The 20901-nt window shown below is 36.5% G+C and overlaps 1 protein-coding gene across 6 annotated transcripts in view; it reads right to left on the bottom strand.

Annotated features, from left to right (window-relative positions):
- RPS6KA3 (ribosomal protein S6 kinase A3) overlaps positions 1 to 20901 on the bottom strand; it is a 124069-nt gene that overhangs the window by 88233 nt on the left and 14935 nt on the right. For 2 of the 6 annotated variants that reach the window (XM_056131083.1, XM_056131082.1), the window contains exons 2-4: positions 8304 to 8397; positions 7297 to 7333; positions 1636 to 1692 (exon numbers count right to left, since the gene is read on the bottom strand). In XM_056131083.1, the coding sequence (XP_055987058.1) occupies positions 1636 to 1677 (42 nt within the window). In that variant the 5' untranslated portion in view covers positions 1678 to 1692; positions 7297 to 7333; positions 8304 to 8397. Of the gene's footprint in view, positions 1 to 1635; positions 1693 to 7296; positions 7398 to 8303; positions 8398 to 20901 lie in introns of all 6 variants that reach the window. The other 4 variants (XM_056131086.1, XM_056131085.1, XM_056131084.1 and 1 more) reach the window with 3 other exon arrangements.

The raw sequence follows: 20901 nt of genomic DNA, 5'->3' as shown, positions 1-20901 counted from the left end.
TCTATGGAAAAGAAAAGTTAGGTGTCTAGATTGTATCATATAATAATAAAATTCCAAGTGGATTGAGGATCTAACACAAAAGAGTAAGTAAAACTCTAATATTTTTATAATCATCATACAGGGAAAGAATGTTCAACAAAACTTGAAACACACAAGCCTGATATTACTACTAAAAATGAAAACTTTCAAATATATACAATGAAAGACAATATAATCAATGTTTAGAAAAATAGAGCAAATATTTACAATATGTATTAGGAGGCAACGTCCAGATATATATTGTAGTCACAGGAAATGAGGAATCATCAAGTAACCCAGAAGAAACTGGGCAAAGAAATTATATCAAAGTGCAAAACTATTTTACTGTTCAACTTTACTAGCATTCGTATAAGACAGTCTCATGAGCACTTTGGGGAATTATCCCTGAGGACCAAGCACCTGAGTAACATGTATGGCCCCCCAAACCAAACACCAAAGGTATGGTAGAAGAGGCACTCTTGTACAATGAAATTTTTACAATATTTTGGTTTGGTAGTCAGTTTGACAATGTCTACTGGGATTTAAACATTCATACCCTATATTTCAGCACTTTCTTTCCTAAGACTACTTGGTACAGAAACACAAGTTCACAAAAAAAGAGAGAGAGATCAAATATATATAGAAAACTATTTAAGCAAAAACACAAGTTACAGAATACATCTATTTTGTAAAACCAGTAATTATTATATAAAGAACAAAAAGATAATAACAGCTTCTAACAATGGTTATCTTTTAGGGAAGAAAGTGACAATTTGCCAATGTATTTGTGAAATATTTCATTACTCTTAATGTACTGGACACTTGTCTAGGTGCTGGAAATCAAGGGATGAACAACAACACACAAAAACTATGAAGATGTGGTCAATGTTCATTTTCTAGATTAAGCACTTCTGTAAAGTATGACCTTTGTTTCTGCCTTTAATAAATCTCTGGTTAATTTAATTCTTTGGCGTGAGGGACAGCTAGAAGTGCTCGAGGGCTGAGCCCTGGAGATCCTTAGGCCTACATACGTGATGCTGGGAGTCATAGCAAAAGCGGTGCATGCAAGGCAAGTGCCTTACCTCCTGTAATCTCTTTAGAGGGAGGGGGGGGGATGGTGGGGCCAAACCCAACTGTACTCAGTTTTTTGTTTGGGTTATGTTCAGGATTCTTCCTGGCAGTGTCCAGGGACCATATGCGGTGCCAGGGATCGAATCTGAATCAGCCACGTCTAAAGCCAGGGCCTAAATCCCTGAACTATCTCTCTGCCCCTCCCCACCTTGTGTGTGTGTGTGTGTGTGTGTGTGTGTGTGTGTGTGTGTGTGTGTATGGGTGGAGGGGTAGTTTAGTTTTTAGTAAAGTTTAAAATACCAATGAAAACCTTTTAACAATATAAAGTGGAATTTCTGTTATCCTCTTAAAATTCATCTTAAATAACAAGTTTTTTAAAATGTCACTGAGATATTTAAGAACATATTCTGGTAAAATTAATGTGAAAGCACTAACAAATTTCTAAATATTACTAAGTCATTACTTTGCTCAGTTTAAAAATAAAAACACTTCAATGGCATGGAATCGGATTTCTCTGTACCCCTTATGACAAGCTATTTTACTTACAGTTTGTGGATTAATCTCCTCCTCTCCCATAGGTTCATCCATAATTTGCTGTCCATTCTGTGAAAAGCACAGCAAGTAGAAAGTTACCAAAACGAACCTCCCATTCAAAGGAAACGAAAGCAGACAAAACAAGAGCAAAAGGAATGTTTGTACCCCTAAACACTTTCAATGACGCTGAGAACCATGGGAGAAGTATGCAGTTGCTAAGGTGCAACAGGTTGTGCTTCAAAATAATAGGTGAATCAATGACTGGAAACTAGAAAAACACTGTTCTGTGAGAGTAATAGGAAATAATGTTACCTTTCCAGGTGAGCCCTTGAGCTTATTTTAATAGTTAAATGCATTACGAATGGTCTTATTTAAACCTCATCAAAGATCATTTCTAGTACTTTTATGACAAAATGCATTTTAAATTCTGACTCCATTAATAATTAATCAGGGAAACTGATTAATTAGGGAGAAACTAAGTTAATTCTCTACGTGAAAATTAATTCCAGATGGATTTAACATTTAAATGTCAAAAATAAAATTATGCAAGTATTAGAGGAAAATATAGGTGAATAATACATAAGGGATAAGGATGGTTAAAATAAAGAAAAAATGACACTGAAATCTAAAAAAGTTTAAAACTTTGCTTTCTACACAAAAGATAAAAGACAAATTAATTACAAAAAATAAAAACAACGTATGACAAAGGGTCGCATCCTCAGTACATGAAGAGCTTTTTTTTACAAACCTTCGAGAAAAAAAAATGATGAACCTCAACAGAAATGAGCAATAAGAGAAAAAAAAAGTGTTCAGCCTTAGAACTAATCAAAGAAATGCATTTAACTGAGAGATACCTTTTGCCTTTCAAACAGGTAACACTATAGGAAAAATAACACCCATTGCTAAATGTGGGTATGGTGAAACAAACACTCAGGATAATACTACTGGACAAAGTATAAATCAGCACAACCTTTCAGGAAGGCAATCTAAGTCTGTATTAAAAAAAGACACATAAGACTCTGAAATGTCCCAATGTTTCCACATTTAGAAAAAAATTACTAAGTGTACAAAGATGTACACCTAAGAAGGCTCACCATAACTCCCTCCCCCCAAAACTCCAAACTGGAAAGCTAAATTTAGTCTAACAATAGAGAACTATAGTATGATACACCCATATAATGGAATACTATGCAGTCATTTAAAATGATGGTAAAGATGTAAATTTATTGACATGGAGAGACAGTCACATGTAATAAGTGAAAAAGCAGTTTACAAAAACAATATGGATTTTATGATCCCATTTAAAATAAATATATACATGCTTCAATGTATATATTTGTATGGGAAAAACTCTGGAAGGATATACACCAAAATGTTAACAGTGGCTATTTCTGGGTCATGGAATTTTAGGCAATTTATATTCATTTTTTGCTTTTTTTGTATAATGTGTCTATAATAAATGTATGCAATTTGTGTAATCAAAACAAAAGTCAGGGCATGGTTATCTTCTTTATTTCCTTTACTGAAAAAAAGGAATAAATGTCCCTGACCACATACTATTTCAATAAATATACAAGGCTCTAAGCTAAGCATCTTTAGGACATTATTGGCTGGGAATTAAAGGCAGCCCACTTAACCCACATCGCTCAGAAGACAACTATTCTACGTTTGTGAATTGGCATTTCTCTTTCTATTGTGTGCACTCCTACTTATTCACCCAGTCATCCATTTAATTTCATTCCCACTATGTTCTGGGGACCAACCTGGAGATGCAAAGTTATAACAAAACATGCCCCGCCACCCCCACCAACGATCTTGCAGGTCAAGTGACCCCCAAAATGGTACTTTTCATTTTCACCCTTTAGAGGGCAGGATGAAAATAGCAAAAGGCACAGAATATGTGCCAAAATATAGAAAGCAGGGCCAAGGTATAAAATCTTTAGGCATTGTTCTTTCATTTTTGCTTCGCAGCCCACACCTGGCAGCACTCGGAGCTTACTCCCAGTGAGGCTTGAGACACCTGATGGGATGCTAGGGGTCAAACCCGGCTAGGCTGCATGCAAGGCAAGTGCCTTACTCCTGCACTATCTCTCCAGCCCCAATTCTTACGGCATTTTTAGAGCTTATACTACTGTCCACTTCTATGGTAAGGAAAACTCCCAGACACCTTTTCCTCCTAGAAGTCACAACCATTTTTTCCAACTACTGACTTCCTATCTGAACGGCCCAGAAAAACCATAAATTAGCTCTTAGAAACAATGGCCTTGGAGAGAGAGTCATCATATTTATGCTCCTATATTACTAATCTGAAGCCTGGGACAAGTTATTTAAGTTAGCTAAGTTTTAGTTTCTTCATATGGAAAGGGATTAAAACTATCCTCACAGAACTGTGAAGACTAATGAGACATGATATAAAACACTAAGTGCAGTGCCTGGTGCTTAGCAAACTAATTTTTATTACGTCCAAACTTCAATCCTCCCTCTGTGGCCCACTAGCCTTAGTGAATGTTACCTTTGTTCATCTAGTAGTCTAGATTTTTTAATTTATTGTTCAGAGTTCTTTTACCATAACACAGTTCTGTTCAGAAGGCTGCCATTATTAATCAGGCTTTTAAATCTCATAGTCTAACTTGAGCTACACCATTTGCTCCTTGTGGTTCTGTGTAGGCAAAGGAATTACGACTTCTACCTTACTTTTAAGGCAAGCTAATACTGCAGAAAATGCTAAACTCGGGCTTGACAGACCATGGAGAGTCCTAGGTATGTCACTCATAATCTATGATTCTCAACAATTGAGACTTTGGCATAGCCTATCACTTACTCTCTTCAAAATGGGATACTTGCTTAATCTACCCAAAGGGTTACCGTTAGCGGCACAATTGAAGTAACCCCTAACAACACTTTGTAAGCTGAGCTGTACCAAGGAGAATTACAATTAAGCAGAGGTAGTTACACGAGGATATACACTCCATAAAGTCCTCTTGATATTCAAATTTAAAAATGAGGTTTGGTAAGATGGCAAAAGTCATAGGTTCCAAATAAGCATTAAGTGGCTCAATTCCTTACATCCCCTTCTCATCTATACTTGAACACCACCGTCCTACAACATAATCTCAGGAAAAGCACTATTACATAAAGTTCTGTTACAGCTTTCCTTGGTCACACACTCCCTTTAAGGGAATTGTTAATACATGACAACTAATTTATCTATACTGTACCTACAAAGTTATAGAAAATCAGTGCAAAGCTGTAACTATAAACCACGCTAGGTCTACTCTTTTCTAAGTTATTCAAATTCTTTCTGACATTCCTTTAAGATAGATGAGACCATCCTCTTTACTAACAATCTGAAACAAGTAGATATAAAGATGAATACGACTAACGTTTTAACCCTGCAATTATCAACGCAGAGTAAAGAGCAGATTATATCTCTTGTCCTAGATAAAAAATTATATTAATGTAGTATTTGTATTATTTTTTGATACTTGGAGGACACTGATTCACAATATGCTTTCTTGTTGACTAAATAAATCCTTTTTTAAATTTACTTACATTGCAAGTAATGTAAGTTATTCTTTATCCTGAACCTTATTCTCTATCTTGAACCTGCTGTTATTTAGTCCCATGAATGAAGTCTTATGCTAAGTTTCTTAGCTAGTTCCAGTTCTTATCCTTTGCTTAATTCTCTATAAATTGGATTCCAAATCTGCTAATAAGCCTCTTCAACTATTTTTTAGCTTCACATCATTCATAAATTTTACAATGAGTTTTCTATTATGCATTCATCATCCAGTTAACTAATGGTGATGTAGTAACAAATTCCATAAGAAAATACAAAGTAAAGCATAACCTAAAGGTATTTAAAAATACATCCTTTGGGGCAAACATATCTGATAACACCTTTGTTAGTTTCACAACTTTTAAACAATTTAGTTTTTAAAGTGGGGAAATATGAAAGCCAATGAAGCTTTTGTAAACTCTACTCCCAAAAAGCACCTTATTTTGAACAAGTCTTTTGTATCATTAAATGGGGATTCAAATGCTGTATGTTAGAAATCATCATGAAGTTACTTCTGTAGTAAAAGCTTTCCCTTTAGAAGAAAACTACTGGCCTCATTGGGTATTAGGATACACAGCGTTTGACTCAACAGTGCTGGTTCTCCAGTTCTGAAAGTTCAAGGAATAGTGACTTTTCCCCTCTAATTTTAAGAAACAAAATGTGTGGTTGGAAGTTGACTAATATTTTGTTTAAACTCTAGCTCTGTCACTTCATTGCTGAGATTATCCTGCCCCTAGGCCAGTTACTGAACAGTTTGTGGTTCAATTTCTCCATGTTAAAGATGAATGTAATAGCCACCTATTTCACAGGGATATTGTAATTGAAAGGACTCAAGGGACAGTAGGAACTTAGTAAATGCTGCTTCCGTACCTCTTTTGCCTCAATCGACTATGTCGTATCTACATTTCTACAACTAACTGCTAAAGAAGTAAAGCAGTACAGGAGAGTGTTGAATACCTGTTTCGCCGCTTACTATTGCCTATTTCCGGTCAAGTAGGGTGCAAGAGATATTCATATGTGATATACTTTAATTACAGTAGCTCAGGAATGAACTCGAACAAAAAGAATAGTTTCAAAGTGAGGCTATTGTATTTATCCTCTCATTCTACCATAAGGCCTTCAAGCCAAGAAATAACAGAATTTGGCAGATTGTACATATGCAAATATTATGTGAAATACTGGAAAAGGTTAGGAATTTCTAATCAAGCTTCTGTTAGTCTGAAGTGTGTAAAATGCAAAAATGAAAAGAACCCACAATATGAGGCTCATCAGAACAAAGCAGATACAAAGGAGAGTGTTAGTTTGTTTCAGCAGGAACTGCTTTTAAAACAACTTCCCACGCTTTAGCATAAAATTATCACTTCAGTTAACCTTCCAGGTTTAAAGAAGATGAACAGTGCAAGTCAATAATTCTGAATCGAGGTTTCAGGATCCCAAATATTTAAGGAAAGCTCTGAAATATTAAAACTTCTGACCAATTAAAAATGCCATTTTAAGCAGCTATTTGGTTGCACAGGGCAAGTTACAACAATGTGCGTATTTACAGGCTGCTGTTTGACGCCTCCAAAGATAATAGAATTAAAAAAGATGTTTTGAATCCATCATTTTGTACAAGTATACCAAGTCTAAAAAAATGGTCTGTAGAAGCTAAAGTGCCACCCTGAAACTATAATAGGACATACTAGCATCTTCCTACCCAGACATGAAATATATTTACGAACATTGGAAGAAAAGAGTTCCTTACAGAGGACTGCCTGAAAAAACAGTAAGGGAACAGGAAAAAAAGGAAAGGTGTGAGAGTCTTAAAATATTAAGTTGGAGACCCAGGATGTAGGCATGCCCAAGGACCACACTCATTTTTTTCATTGCCCTCAAGTTTTCACAAGCATCTCTTACTTCCAAACTCCCTGATAACAGCAGTGGTTTTCCTGCCCAAAAAGCATACTGAGTAGGAATGCCATGAAGGTGCTGAGGATGAGGCATTAGAAACCTCTCTCAAACAGTTAAGGTAACATCAAATTGTTCAGAATCTAAAGAATCTTCTATGCAATCACATTGAAACAATAAGAAACAAGCATTTTATATTCTTAATAAGGAATGTATATAATCCTTACCAATGTGACAGGATTAAGAATCAGCTCCTCATTTATCCTAAGGAAATATCAGAGATGTGCATAAAGACTTATGTACAGTGATATTCATCATACTCATTATACTGAAAAATAGAAAACAATCTAAATGACCAACAGGGGATGGGTTAAATAAATCATAATACATCTATTCATATGTAGGAATACTATGCAATGGTTAAAATCAGGGCCTCAAAGAAAAAATTAATGATGAAAAATATGCTTGCAATATGCTAAATTAAAAAGGATACAAAACTACATAGTATGACCCCAATTTTGCAGCCCCCCTCCCAACATGTGTGCATGTAACTGTTAAAACATATATAAAATCTTATCAATAGTTACCTTGGACATAGGATTCTCTTCTTTGTAACTGTACTTTCAAAAATTATATACATTTATTATGTATTGTTTTTTTATAAATAGATAACACAATAAATGCAATTTTAAAAATTCATTTTATTTCTAGTTAAGGTGCTTTTAACACCTACTTTGCTATGCCTCTAGCATCTAAAGTCTGCAAGAACAAATATGTTCTATTTTCTATACTACGGGAGGTGTAATCTCTGGTTATAGCTACATTTTTAAGTTGAAGAGGACCCTTTCAGACCCTTTTTTTCTGGTCCTATGGTTGTGGCCTCAGAAAATACTTTTTAGGCCTGAATCCATCTCATGTTTGTAAAGTGTACCCCTAAGGGAAATCCTGCTTATGAAACAAGAGTATGTCAAGATAAGAATAAAGAAATGAAAACACAGTAGCCAAAATTAAATCTGCATTGTGAACAGCAAGTATTAGACCTGACACTGCAGAAAACGGAATCCATGCCACAAAGGACACACTTGAATAAATGAAAAAAAAAAAGAATTCAAAAACTATGGAGGACAGACAGAGAAATAATCTATGAATAACAGATGTTCCTAAAGGAAAAAAAAAAACAGAGCAGTTTAATCAATCAAAAGTATAAGAAAACTTTCCAGTTCTGAAAAAATACCTGAGACTGGAGACTGAGAAGGTTCAACAGAGATCATCAACACCAAGACATATCCTGGCAAATGTTTTTAAATTTCAAGGATAAAGATATAATCCTACAAGCATACAAGCAGAAAAAAACAGGTTATTTTTAAAGAAACTAAAAGCAGATTGACCTCAGATTTCTCCTCCGTAACAATAAAACGCCAGAAGACAATGAAATAATGACTTACAGAGTTGAAAAGAAAACTTATGAGCTAAGAATTTTATATCTTGTCCCAAGTGTTTCATATGAAAAGGACATAGGAAATTATTCTTAGATCTGCAGAGGCTTACAAAATCTCACCATCCTGTTAGTATCTTATTTCATAAATTATTCAAAAGTATCTTCTAGAGACCATTGAAAGAGAATCAAAATAAGAACTCAAGAATATTCAGACAGGAAAGAACTGGTGAAGTATACTAACACCAACTTATGTACAGAAATAACAGAATAAAATATTTAACCGTACTACTAAAGACAAAAGGATCAGTACGAAGAATAAATAACTGCTGTAAGTATATTAACAATGCAAAACTTTAAACTGTTATAGATAAGATTTTTACCGACGGCTAAATTACTGTGGACTCAAAGAGGCAATAGAAGAAGGGAGAAGAGACTCTAAATTCTGTCATCCCTAAAAAAGGATATTTAAAAAATAATTTTTGCAATTAGCTAATAATGTAAATTTGGGTGATATCTTAAAAATGCAGTAACAAAAACTGAACTTGCTTATTTACTGCAGTTCAAATCACTCGAGAAAATAATCTAGCAAAGATCATGATTACCACTTTACATAGGCATCGCATTCAACTGCAATAATATGAGGTAGAAATAATTACCCCTATTTTACAGATCAGGAAAGCAAGATTCAGCAAGATTAATTAGTGAATGGCAGATGTAGTATTCAAACCCACGTCTTTCCACCTCCATAATTCTTTCTTCAACCAAATTTTTCTAAGTGGTGATGGTATGGTACCTATGTATTTTAAAGTCTTTGCTTAAGAAATGCAAATGTATCTGAATTTATATATCTAGGGTTAGCTTCAATATGATTAACTGGACTAAAGAGAACATAGCATGCAGTTCTGTGTATGTATGTGTGTTGGGTGGGGGTTGATGATTCTTGTGACTGAGTATTCCATTCTTATTAGTATGAAAACATACTAATATAACTGCTCTCACCACTCAGTCTTGTGTCTGAAGTGCTTGATAGCTTGATAAAAATGATTGCATCCTGGGTTATATTTGAAATTTAAAAACCAAATATTGACTATTTACACAGAAACCCAAATAAAACAAGTGAAGAACAGGATCTAGAAAAAAAGGAGTATAATACTTTAGCAAAAATAAGATGAGACAGAAAAACTTAAGTCAATTTAAAAGGTCATTTAATTTTTGACTAGAAATACAATCAGTACTTAAGGATATATTGCAATAATAACTGCCACCATTTTGAACTCTTATCACACACCAGACAAGTGTTAAACAGTATATATCATCTTTGATATGTCTAACAGTTTTGTGAGGCAAGCCTGCTAATTTACGAATGAGGACATTAAGCTAAAATAGGTATGCCAACCTTTTATATCCTCAATCCCTAGCAAAATGGCTAGCACATAGTAGGCACTCAATAAAAATTTGCTGAATGAGAAGCGTCCAGTACCTTGCCAAAAGATAAACAGAATTGGGTTTTGATTATTTGATAAACAGGTTATAAATCAGATTATAACAGATTAATCTAAACCCTTATGACTTTTTATCATGTTTATAAATTTATTAATCATACTTCATAAAAGCAAAGGTGCTTATCTCCTATGTTTGTTTTTATACATTCTACAACTAGCACATTATTTTTTTCAAAGAGGTCATTCAAAGTAATGAATGCAAAATAGTATTGAACACTTAACCACAGACTAATCTAACCACAAGCCACATAAAGAGATACTTTTGGAACTATAACATGAACCAAATGAAAATAAAACTGAAGGGGAAATTCTAAGATAGTAATATAAACTAGAATATTGAACAGAATAAGAAGCAGACATTTGAAGAATTTATATTATGCTTGGTAGGCAACGAATTTTATAAGGTGAAAATATAGATTATTTAAGTATCTATGAAAAGTTAAAAAGATAGACCTCAGCGACAAAGTAAACGAAATTTTTTTCCAGAAAGGAGTAACAAAGGAATTTCTTTTTGGTCACAAACTCAGAGTAGTAAAGCAAAATTCTTAACAGCAAGGAATAATACAGTTCATATTTTCTGAATATGAAAAAAATGAATAAGCAAAAAATCCTAATTTCCAGAAATTAAAATTGTTCTAAATAATTATTACTGGTTCCTGTAAATTAGTTAGATCCGTCACTTATGGAATGACTCTTATTCAAGACAGTGCTGGTCATTTTATACATTCTTATTTAAATCCAATCACTAATAAACAAAAAAAGTGTCATTACTTATAGAAGGTAAGAGCTAAGTTGATAGTTAATTTGTCCAATATCAGAGAGCTTTCAATTTGTAGAAAAGATAATTAGACCTAAAACCCCTAACTTATGATATAAAAATGTTATTATATTACTCTTAGAAATTGTATCTAGTCATTTAGACATGCTCATTTTAATCTTTTTATAAGGTACTTTTTATTTTAATAAAAAGCCTTGAAATAAAAGGTAAAGAAAACCAAGATTTCTTGCTTAACACATATTCCAAGAGTGTCTATTTGTTAAATATACTACTTTAAGAAGGGAATCACTCAAGTTTTCTAATAAATCACTGGTAAGATATATTCCAAACTATATAAATTCCGAAAAAGAACCTTCTTCATATTCTCAATAAGGCAAGTTAAAAAGAAACTACAAAATTAGGTAAAGTAGGGAATATAAGATGAACATGATCTGTCACTAAATTTATTTCTAAAAAGCAGCATGACCTAAGACTGGTAACAGTTCCTATGGAAACTTGGATTTGAAGTCTGCCACTAACTGTGGGCAAGTCCCTAATCCTCTCTGAGCTGTGGTTTCTTCATGCATGCATAAAAATATATAGATATCAAGAGTTCTTGCAGATAGAAAATGCTGTAATCTCGTGGTTATAAGATTAGTTATTTAAGCTAATTGGGGTTATTACGCCTGAGATAACCAATGATTTAAAACAATTTTAATGGTATTTTTAAGTTTAATTCCTTCTTTCTTGTCTGCATCCAAATTATAATTTTATCACAATTCTTCACTGCTGTCTCTGTATTCAAGTGTAAACAGGATAATGCCAGAGAAAACCAAAAAGAATATAAAAAGGGCCAAGGAGATAGCTCCAAGGTTTGGAGCACATGCTTTGTATGCCAGAGGCCTGGGTTCAATCCCCAGCACCTGCAAAGGTCCCCAGAGCAACTGCTGGGTGTGGCTCAAAAGCAAAACCCCAAAAACCCCAGGGCCACTGGGGCTTTCTTAAATAAAAATAAAACTAGCAAAACACTTCTTTTCAATATAGTTTAAGGAACTGAACCCAATTTAATTTCCACAATCTGTTCTTATTTTACTAGTAGAAAAAAAATCAGTATGAGCTCCAGTCAAAATCCAATTCCTGCCTCCCTAATACAAACTCCAACTTTCAGTGCTCACTGGAGCTGGTAGTTTATTTCCCAGATGTGCCTAATGACCAGAATTACCTAAAATTTCTGTAAATGATACATTACTTGGGGCCTTACTGTAAAATGAAGCTGAATCAGAATTTCCAAAAGCTTCGTGGCTCTGTATCTGTTTTTTATTTTATTTTGTTTATTTATTTTTTTTTTGCTTTTTGGGTCACACCCTGTTATGCACAGGGGTTACCTGGCTAATGCACTCAGGGATTACTCCTGGCGGTGCTTGGGGGACCATATGGGATGCTGGGAATCGAACCCGGGTCCGCTGCATGCAAGGCAAACACCCTACCCGCTGTGCTATCACTCCAGCCCCTGTATCTCAGTTTTTAAACAGACACCTCAGATGCCTCCTGCGATCAGACAAACCCAGGGCATTGCAGAGTACATGGGTTCTGGAGCCAGATGTATCAGGTTTCAAAATCTGGCTTTGCCCTTTATTTATCACTGTGACTTTGGACAAGGTACTTAACATGAATTTGTTTTCAAATTCAGTTTTTTTTCCTTTTCGGGTCACATCCGGCGATGCACAGGGGTTCCTCCTGGCTCTGCACTCAGGAATTACTCCTGACAGTGCTCAGGGGACCATATGGGATGCTGGAAATCAAACCCAGGTGGGCCGCACGTAAGGCAAACTCCCTACCCACAGTGCTATCACTCCAGCCCGTTTTCAAATTCAGAAGATTTGAATATTTAATTATTAAAATTTCTTTAAAAAATTTTTATTTGCATGGCTGTGAGATGCAGAGTTACAAAGCTGTTCATGGTCGGGTTTCAGTCATAGTGTTCCAACACCCATCCCTCCAGCAGTGTGCATTTTGAATACTAGTGGTGCTGGCCCTCCCGTTGATCGTCGATTTGCTCGAGCAGGCCCAGTAACATCTCCATTGGAGACTTTGTTGTTACTGGTGCTGGAGGAAGCAGTCAAGTTCAGTAGGCCTATCACGCTGGTTATCCAGTAACTGTGACCTTTCCTTTCTTCCTGCTTATCTGAACAGAGAAAATGACAAATGCAGAGATTTCTGGGGAGTCTGATGAGTCCCTTTGCCTTGATGGATCCACTTTCAATTTGAGAGCTAAAAATCTGTTTACTAGCCAATTCTTCAATGCATTACTTGGGTGACTAATTTAAGATTCTGAGGAAGAAGTCTAATGATTTCTTCTGGTTTCCAGAGGCTTAATGAAGCCCTCACCTTTCTTTGCTCTATGACTAGAGGGAAAAATTAGTAGAACCCATCTCCTCATCTGTAAAATTACCTGAATCTATCTCTTCATCTGTGCTTAACTTTTCTGAACTGAGTCCAATATACATTATTGATAATATAACTCTTAAGAATAACTTAAAATATTTAAACATTATATATACACATTCTTACACCCTCATAAACAGAAATGACAGCATTAAAAGTTTACAAGTGAAATGAGACAGAATGTGACTTGTTCAAATACAAAATAAATCAGAGCTTAAAATCCAAGCAGAATTATTTTTTAAGTATTGACTATATTTTAACATTAAGTGTTCTAGGTAAGCTTGAATTTACTTAGAAAAAAAAACAACCCAGAGTACATATTCTAAAAAATTATGCAAGGCTTACTTCTGAAAAATAATCAGAAATATAGTTTTTAATCAGTTCAATGATCAATTCTATTTTTTTCATTTACTTTTTTACTTAGGTATCATAGTGTACAACACTACTGAAATTGTTTTGTGGTTGCAGAGCTACTATGTCAATACCACCAACAATGTTCATGATTTTCTGTTTTAATCATTTTCTTATTGTTTTGGGGCTACATCAAGTAGTGCTCAGGGATCACTGTTGGTGGTGTTGGGGTTCAAACTGGGGTTGGCCCTGCACAAGGTGAGCACTTAACTCCTGTTCTATCTTGCAATCCTCATGATTAGTTCTAACCATTGTCTTTTTTTATGAGGTTATTGACATACTTTTTATTTAAAAAATAATTTGGAGAAGGGGGTTTGTGGCCACATCCAGCTATGCTCTGGGCTTACTCCTGGCTCTGTGCTCAGGGATCACTCCTGGCCATGTTTGCAGGATCATACATGGTGCCAAAATTGAATCCAGGTCAGCTGCATGCTAGGTGAGTGCCAACCTGCTGTACTATCTCTATGGCCCCAATTCAAGTCATTTTTAAATGTATGAGTTTCCGGCCCTTCACTATTATATTTATCTCCGGGAATGGGCATATGTGTGTTAGTCTGTGTATGTATATATAAATATATCTAGTGTACAGGGGACATTGAAGATCAAATCCAGGCCCTCACATATGCAAGACAAGTCCTGTGCCACTGAGCTAAGCTAAATCCCTGAACGTCACGAATATATTTCTTGGGGGATGAAGAGCACACCTAGCAGTGTGCAGGGCTTACACTTGGCTCTGCATTCATGAATTGCTCCTGAGGCTTGGGGAAACATGGTGCTGGGGATCAAACCCAGGTCGGCCAAGTACAAGGCAAGTACCCTACCACTGTACTCTCTCTGGTCCAATGTGTGTGTGTATATATATATATATATATATATATACACACACACACACACACATTCAGAGTAGATATATATACACATGTAGATACATGTTTTTTCCATTTTTCATTTTTAACTTGGCACACAATATGTTGTTGAAAATATTTTGCACAGTACCATCTCATGAGGTTATTACTAATTTTTTTTTATGTTTCATAATTTATTTATTTATTGAATCACTGTGGGAAAAGTTACAGAGCTTTCAGGTTTAGGTCTCAGTCATGTAAATATCAAACACATTTCCCTTTACCAATACTTATTTTTAACCCCGAACCCCAATAGACCCCCACCTCCCACCCCTCCCTATTCTTGTGAGGCAGATGAGTTCTAGTTAATACTCTATCTACTTTGACTAGATAGATTGTTTCGATAGAAGATGCACAATTATTGTTTAGAGTTTACGACCCACCCCCCACAATCAGATATGCTGAAACAGCGTTGTGAAATGATTTGCTTTCTACAACTTGGTTTAAGAATAAAATGATGTCGCGCGGCCGCTATTGCGGCCGCGTGGTTTTGAATTTCTGCTACTTTACTTATTGACCCTGGAAGAATTTCTATTAAAAGTTAGATAGTTAAGAGATTGGTTTCTGTGCCCTGGAGTCGTGGCCGTGCCGGAGAGCCGCTCGTGGGGGGCAGCTGGCGACCTCGGTGGGGCGTGGGGGACGGCCCACAAAGCCCCCCTTCCCATGAGGTCCCTGCCGCTCCGGCCAAGCCCGGGCTCAAACCTGCTGTCCACAAGGCTCCCGTGCGGCCGCCATCTTTCTTTCCAGAGAGGAGCAGGCGGGCCGGTCAACACCCTTTCCCCTCCAGGCAGGCTTGGTGGCGCTGTTTAACACATAGTCCATTTGCTTTTCTGCTCCAAGCTGCTGGTTCTCTGTGCTAAGTCCTTGTGCCTCCGGGGCCGTGGCCATGCCGGAGAGCCGCTCGTGGGGGACAGCTGGCGACCTCGGTGGGGCGTGGGGGACGGCCCACAAAGCCCCCCTTCCCATGAGGTCCCTGCTGCTCCCGCCGAGCCTGGCTCAAACCTGCTGTCCACAAGGCTCCCGTGCAGCCGCCATCTTTCTTTCCAGAGAGCTATTACTAAATTAACAAATGTTTAAAGTAGGTTTCTTCCACAACACCCTAAAGGAAAGAGAGACCAAAAGGGAATGCCCTCCCATAGAGGTGGGGCGGGGTGGGGCGGTGGGAGGGCTACTGGGTTCATTGGTGGTGGAGAATGGGCACAGGTGGAGGGATGGGTACTTGATCATTGTATAACTGAAACCAAAACACAAAAATATGTAAGTCTACAACTGTACCGCACGGTGTTTCACTAATTTAAAAAAAAAAAAAAGTAGATCTCTTAGATTCACGTAAATCAGTGTTTCTCAAAATGGTGATACTGCCCCCAGGGGGCGCTGGAGCCGCAGAGGCAGGAGTAGCCCCTTGTACAATTGGGAGAGGGGTGTCCTGTTCCCTTGGAGAAGGGAGATTTCTAGGGAGAGGGGTACTCAGTTTTTCTGAAAAGAGGGTCAATAAACCAACTAAGTTTGGGAACCTCAGAGCTAGGTAGATTTACAAATTACTATTACTATTTATTAATCTACAAATAGTAATCTTTTATCCTCCTTTGGAATACTCTGAATTTCTTGCCTACATGCATTGCTAACTTCTCTCCGAATGGAAAAATGAAGGTGAGGCAGAAGGAGACCATCTTCAATAGGTCCCCAACGCTGGATACTACTTTGAGATTTTTTTCTTTTAGGTAACAATAAAACAAGCCCTGCTATTCCTATTTTACTAGATGGGTTTTTTCCCCCTTAATTTTCTTTGAAGCTAGACCTGGAAATTTAGCTAATGCTGCTAAAATTTTAAGCTTTTTTGACAGGAAGTTAAGAAATAACAAAGCGGTTGGTTCCTAAATTGTTCACCCAGTGGATATATCTTCATTGTTTTATTTTGCGACCACACCCAGTAGTACTCAAGAGTTACTCCTGGCTCTACACTCAAGAAATTTTTCTAGTGGCACTCAGGGGACCTGATGCGTTGTGGGGAACCCGGTGGCCTGTCTGCAACACAAATGTTCTACCTGCTCCACTACTGCTTAGCTTATACATCTTACAAACGCACACGAGTCCCTGTGTCTCTCCTCAGGGTTTAGCACAGCAAGGATTCTGTCCTTTTATAATGACACCATCTCTCATTGTCCCCCAAGCAACAACTATTCTCCATTTCTATAATGCTGTCATTTCAAGTATATTACTTAATTTGGAGTTATACAGTATGTAATCCTTTTTCCCACTCAGCAAGTCTTCTAGTGAGTCATTTGAGTTTTGCATATATCAATAATTTTATTCCTTTTTGTTGTTCAGTAGTATTTCATCATGTGGGTGTACCAAAGCTTGTTTAACTGTTCACATTGAAAGAGATATGGTTCATTTTTGAATGCTTTGAATAAAGCCAAGAACATTCATGCACGGACTTGTTTGTGAATAGGTGCTTTAATGTTTTTCTGGAATGCTCGGAACTGTGACTGCTGCTTTAAAGACAATGGGTCAGGGAGATAGCTCAAAGGGCTGGATGGTATGTTCTGCATCCTGGAACCTTGGTTTTGCTCCCCATCACTGCCTGGTCCCCAAGCAGGACTGTATCATTTTATGTTCTCACCAGTGGTAAATGGGAGATTACCTTTGACTGTCCTAATAAGGGTTTAGTAATATCTGTCACTGTCCTCCCGTTGTTCATTGATTTGCTTGAGCAGGCCCAGTAACATCCCCATTGTGAGACTTGTTGTTACTGTGTTTGGCACATCGAATACGTCACGGGTAGCTTGCCAGGCTCTGCCGTGCAGGCGAGATATTCTCCAGTAAGGCCGGAGGAATCGAACCCAGGTCGCCTGGGTCGGCCGCGTGCAAGGCAAACACCCTACCCGCTGTGCTGTGCTATCGCTCCAGCCCTTAGAAATACACTGTGGATTTAATTTTCATTTCCGTGATAAACACGAACATCTTTTCACAAGCTGATTTATTTTTCTCCGTCTCCCTTTGAAAATGTCTGTTCATGTCTTTAGCTCATTTTCTAATTGGGTTGTTGTTGCTGTTCTCATTCTAAAGTTCTTTATATAGTCTAGATTTAAGTCCTGTCTCAATATAGGTATGCAAATATTTTCTTTTCATTCCCATAACAAGGTCTTTTTCATAGAACAAGGGTTTTGAATTGATGTACAGTATACTATTTTTTCTTTAATGGATTGGTCTTTTGGTATCTGGGTCTGAGAACTCTCCTCTTAGCTCATGGTACTGAAAAATTTGTATGATGTCCAAATTCTAAGGTTTAAAGTTTTACACTTGTTATTTAAACCTATGTCCCACTATAATTTTTTTTATAACCTGTGATATTTAGGTTGAGCTTCATTCTTTTACTTATAATGTCAAATTGCTGCCAAGCATAACTGTTAAAAAAAGATTATCCATACTTCCTCTATTTTGCATCTTGGATAAAATCAGTTGGTCATATTTGTATGAATTTTCTTCTGGGTTATTACTGTGTTCCAACAATGTTTTTCCCTTTCATTTTTATCACTAAGGCTAAATATAAATTTTAAAAGCAAATAAAACAACTTCTTATACATTATTTTTATCCTCAGTTTTCCTTTACACAGACGTTTTTGAGTTACCTAGTATTAAATTTATGGAGAACATGGGGCCAGAGAGATAGTATAGGGGTTAAGGTGTCTGTCTTGACCGAAGCCAATACCAATTTGATACTTGGTGCTGTATGAGTGTGTGTGTATATATGTGTGTGTCACTTATATATCTATCTATATACATACATGTATGTATAGTCCCCTGAGCACCAACAGGGTGACCTCTGAACTTCAGGGTATGGCGCCATGCCCCCCAAATAAATGAAAAAGTAGTACTACTGTTTAGTAGTAGGATTGTACTGATTATGTTGAATCATAGTAGTACATAGTAGTACAATTCTACTACTATATACAATCTATTAAGGCAGTACACCTTACCAATTTTTCATTTTAAATGTCTTTTAATCATTTAAAAATTCAGCATACAAATTCTGTACTTTTAGATTTATGCCATATCTATACCTAGTTTCAAGCAATTAACCATTCTTAATTTTTCACAATTCATTACTAATATAATTATAAATATAATTATAATATTGTGTGCTAGTTTTGTATTTTATCATTGCTAAACTCACTGTCAGTTTCAGTTTTATGTATATTTTTCATAATTTAACCAGATACCACCATATTGTTTGCAAATAAGAACAATTTTATCTCTTGCTTTCCAATCTGTATGCTTTCTATTTCTTTCTCTTGATTAGGCCACTGGTAAGAACTTCCAGGACCATATTACACAGCAACAGTGAGAGTGGACATCAGTGCCTTGCTGCTAACCTGAACAGGAAGGCATTCAGTCCTGCACCGTTAAACATGATGTTAGCAGTGGGATTCTGATTTTTTTGTTCATCTTGAAGCTGAGAAAACTCTCTTCATCCTTAATTTTCTGAATTTTTATAGATGACTATTCAATATGTTGTATGTCTCACTATTATAGTGTTTTTCTTTTAAATATGGACTACAACAGATTATTTTTGAATACTGAACCAGTTTTACAACCCTGAAATAAAACCATTTGGACACAGAATATGGCTTATCATATGCTGCTGGATTTGTTTTGCTAATATTTTATTGAGGATTCTGTGCCTCTGTTCTTGAGATATATTGGCCTATACACTTATGTACTATATTTGGGCGTTGGTATCAGGTGTGACACTGGCTTCATAAAATAAGTTTTAAAGTGTTTTCTATTTTCTGATATAGATTCTATGTAATTCATGTCATTTGTATTTCTTTATTCCAAGTATGCACCATATATTCCTTTTATTATTTCCTTTTATTTAAATAACTAATTTTATTCTTTCCATTGATAGTCAAATTTTCTTACTTTTCTCATCTAATGTGAGATCTGTTGTCATTTCAATAATTGTTTATCTATAAGTAATAGTGCATTTTCTCTGGCTGCCCTCCAGACTCATTTTATACTTTTCAAAAGCTTAAAATTGTTTGTAACTGTGGTAAAAATATACAATAAAATTTACCATCTTAACCATTTCGGTGTACTGTTCAGAGTAGTACAGATATTCAAATTGTTGTGCTACTAATTTGCAAGCTCTTTATCCTGCAAAATTAAAATTCTACATGAATTAAACAACTCATTTCCAAAGATCTGATTTTGATGTACTGAGGTGTGGATGTCTTTGCGATTATCTTATTTGTCATCAGCTTCTGGAAACTGTTTACATTTTAAGCCAGATTTGAGGAAATTGGAGTCATTTTTCTTCAGGACTCTGAAGACATGACTGTTAAGGGTTAAGTCTTTTGTTAATGTTCCTCAGACTGGTTGAACGCTCATTTTTCCAATTTACTTTTTCTGTTGTTCAGATTGCTCTATTTTCAGCACTTACTCTTTCCGGTCACCTCCATTCTTCTATTGAGTCCATGTAGAAAGTTTATGTTAGTGTATTCTTCATGTTTCTGCTTTATATCTTTACTGAGACTTTTTTCATTTGTTTCAAGTAAGTTTGTTTGCTCACTAAAGCATTTTTACAATGGCTGCCTTAAAATCCTTATCTGAAAACTTCAACACTGAAGTAGTGTGTTGCTATCTGTTGATCAATTTTTCTCATTCATACTGCGAATTTTCTTTTGGGGATGAAATTATTTGACTGCATAATGAATATCTTGAATACCACAAGACTCTGTATGGTAACTTAATCTCTTTTCAGTAGGCAGTGCCCCGAGGTCAGTGTAAGAACAGTATGTATGTGAGTATGTATGTTCTGGGCTTTGTCAACACCACCCTGGCAAAAGTGGAGCAAGGATTCAGGCTTTTTCCCTATCCCTGCAGATTGGTGGGATACAAGTTCAGGTCACTCCTAATCTCCATGAAAGTGGGACACAGTGCCTCTGAATAGGGGTGTCAGCCCAGAATCCTGATCAGTTTTGCTGACAAAAAGGAGGAACTAGAGGGTCTACTCATACTGCTGTACTGCGGCAGATTAAAGCAGAAGGCCCAGTCGACAAGAAGAGGAAGTGGAGTATACCATTTGGGTACCACTTTATTATACCTGTAGATGCCAATGGAGATGGAGTCTCAGTTCTCTATTGGGTTGTGCTGATTTAAGGGGAGAAGCACTGCTGGCTCATTCACCGGCCAAGAATCGTCTGCTGTCTAGACGATGGGTGGAGTGTAGGGACTTGGCTCCTCACAGAAACAGGGCAGGAGGCAGCTCAGCAGGGACTAGCCTTGCTTTACACCGCCTTACTAAGTCTCACTGCTTCCAGGATGGAGTAGAGGCTTGACTGACGGTCCCTGCCACAATGAGTGCTTTC

Source organism: Sorex fumeus, unplaced genomic scaffold (genome assembly GCF_029834395.1).
Source record: "Sorex fumeus unplaced genomic scaffold, SorFum_2.1 ptg000086l, whole genome shotgun sequence".
NCBI classification, from domain to species: domain Eukaryota; kingdom Metazoa; phylum Chordata; class Mammalia; order Eulipotyphla; family Soricidae; genus Sorex; species Sorex fumeus.
The sequence above is the reverse complement of the archived record's forward strand: the minus strand, read 5'-3'. Positions and strand labels throughout refer to the sequence as shown.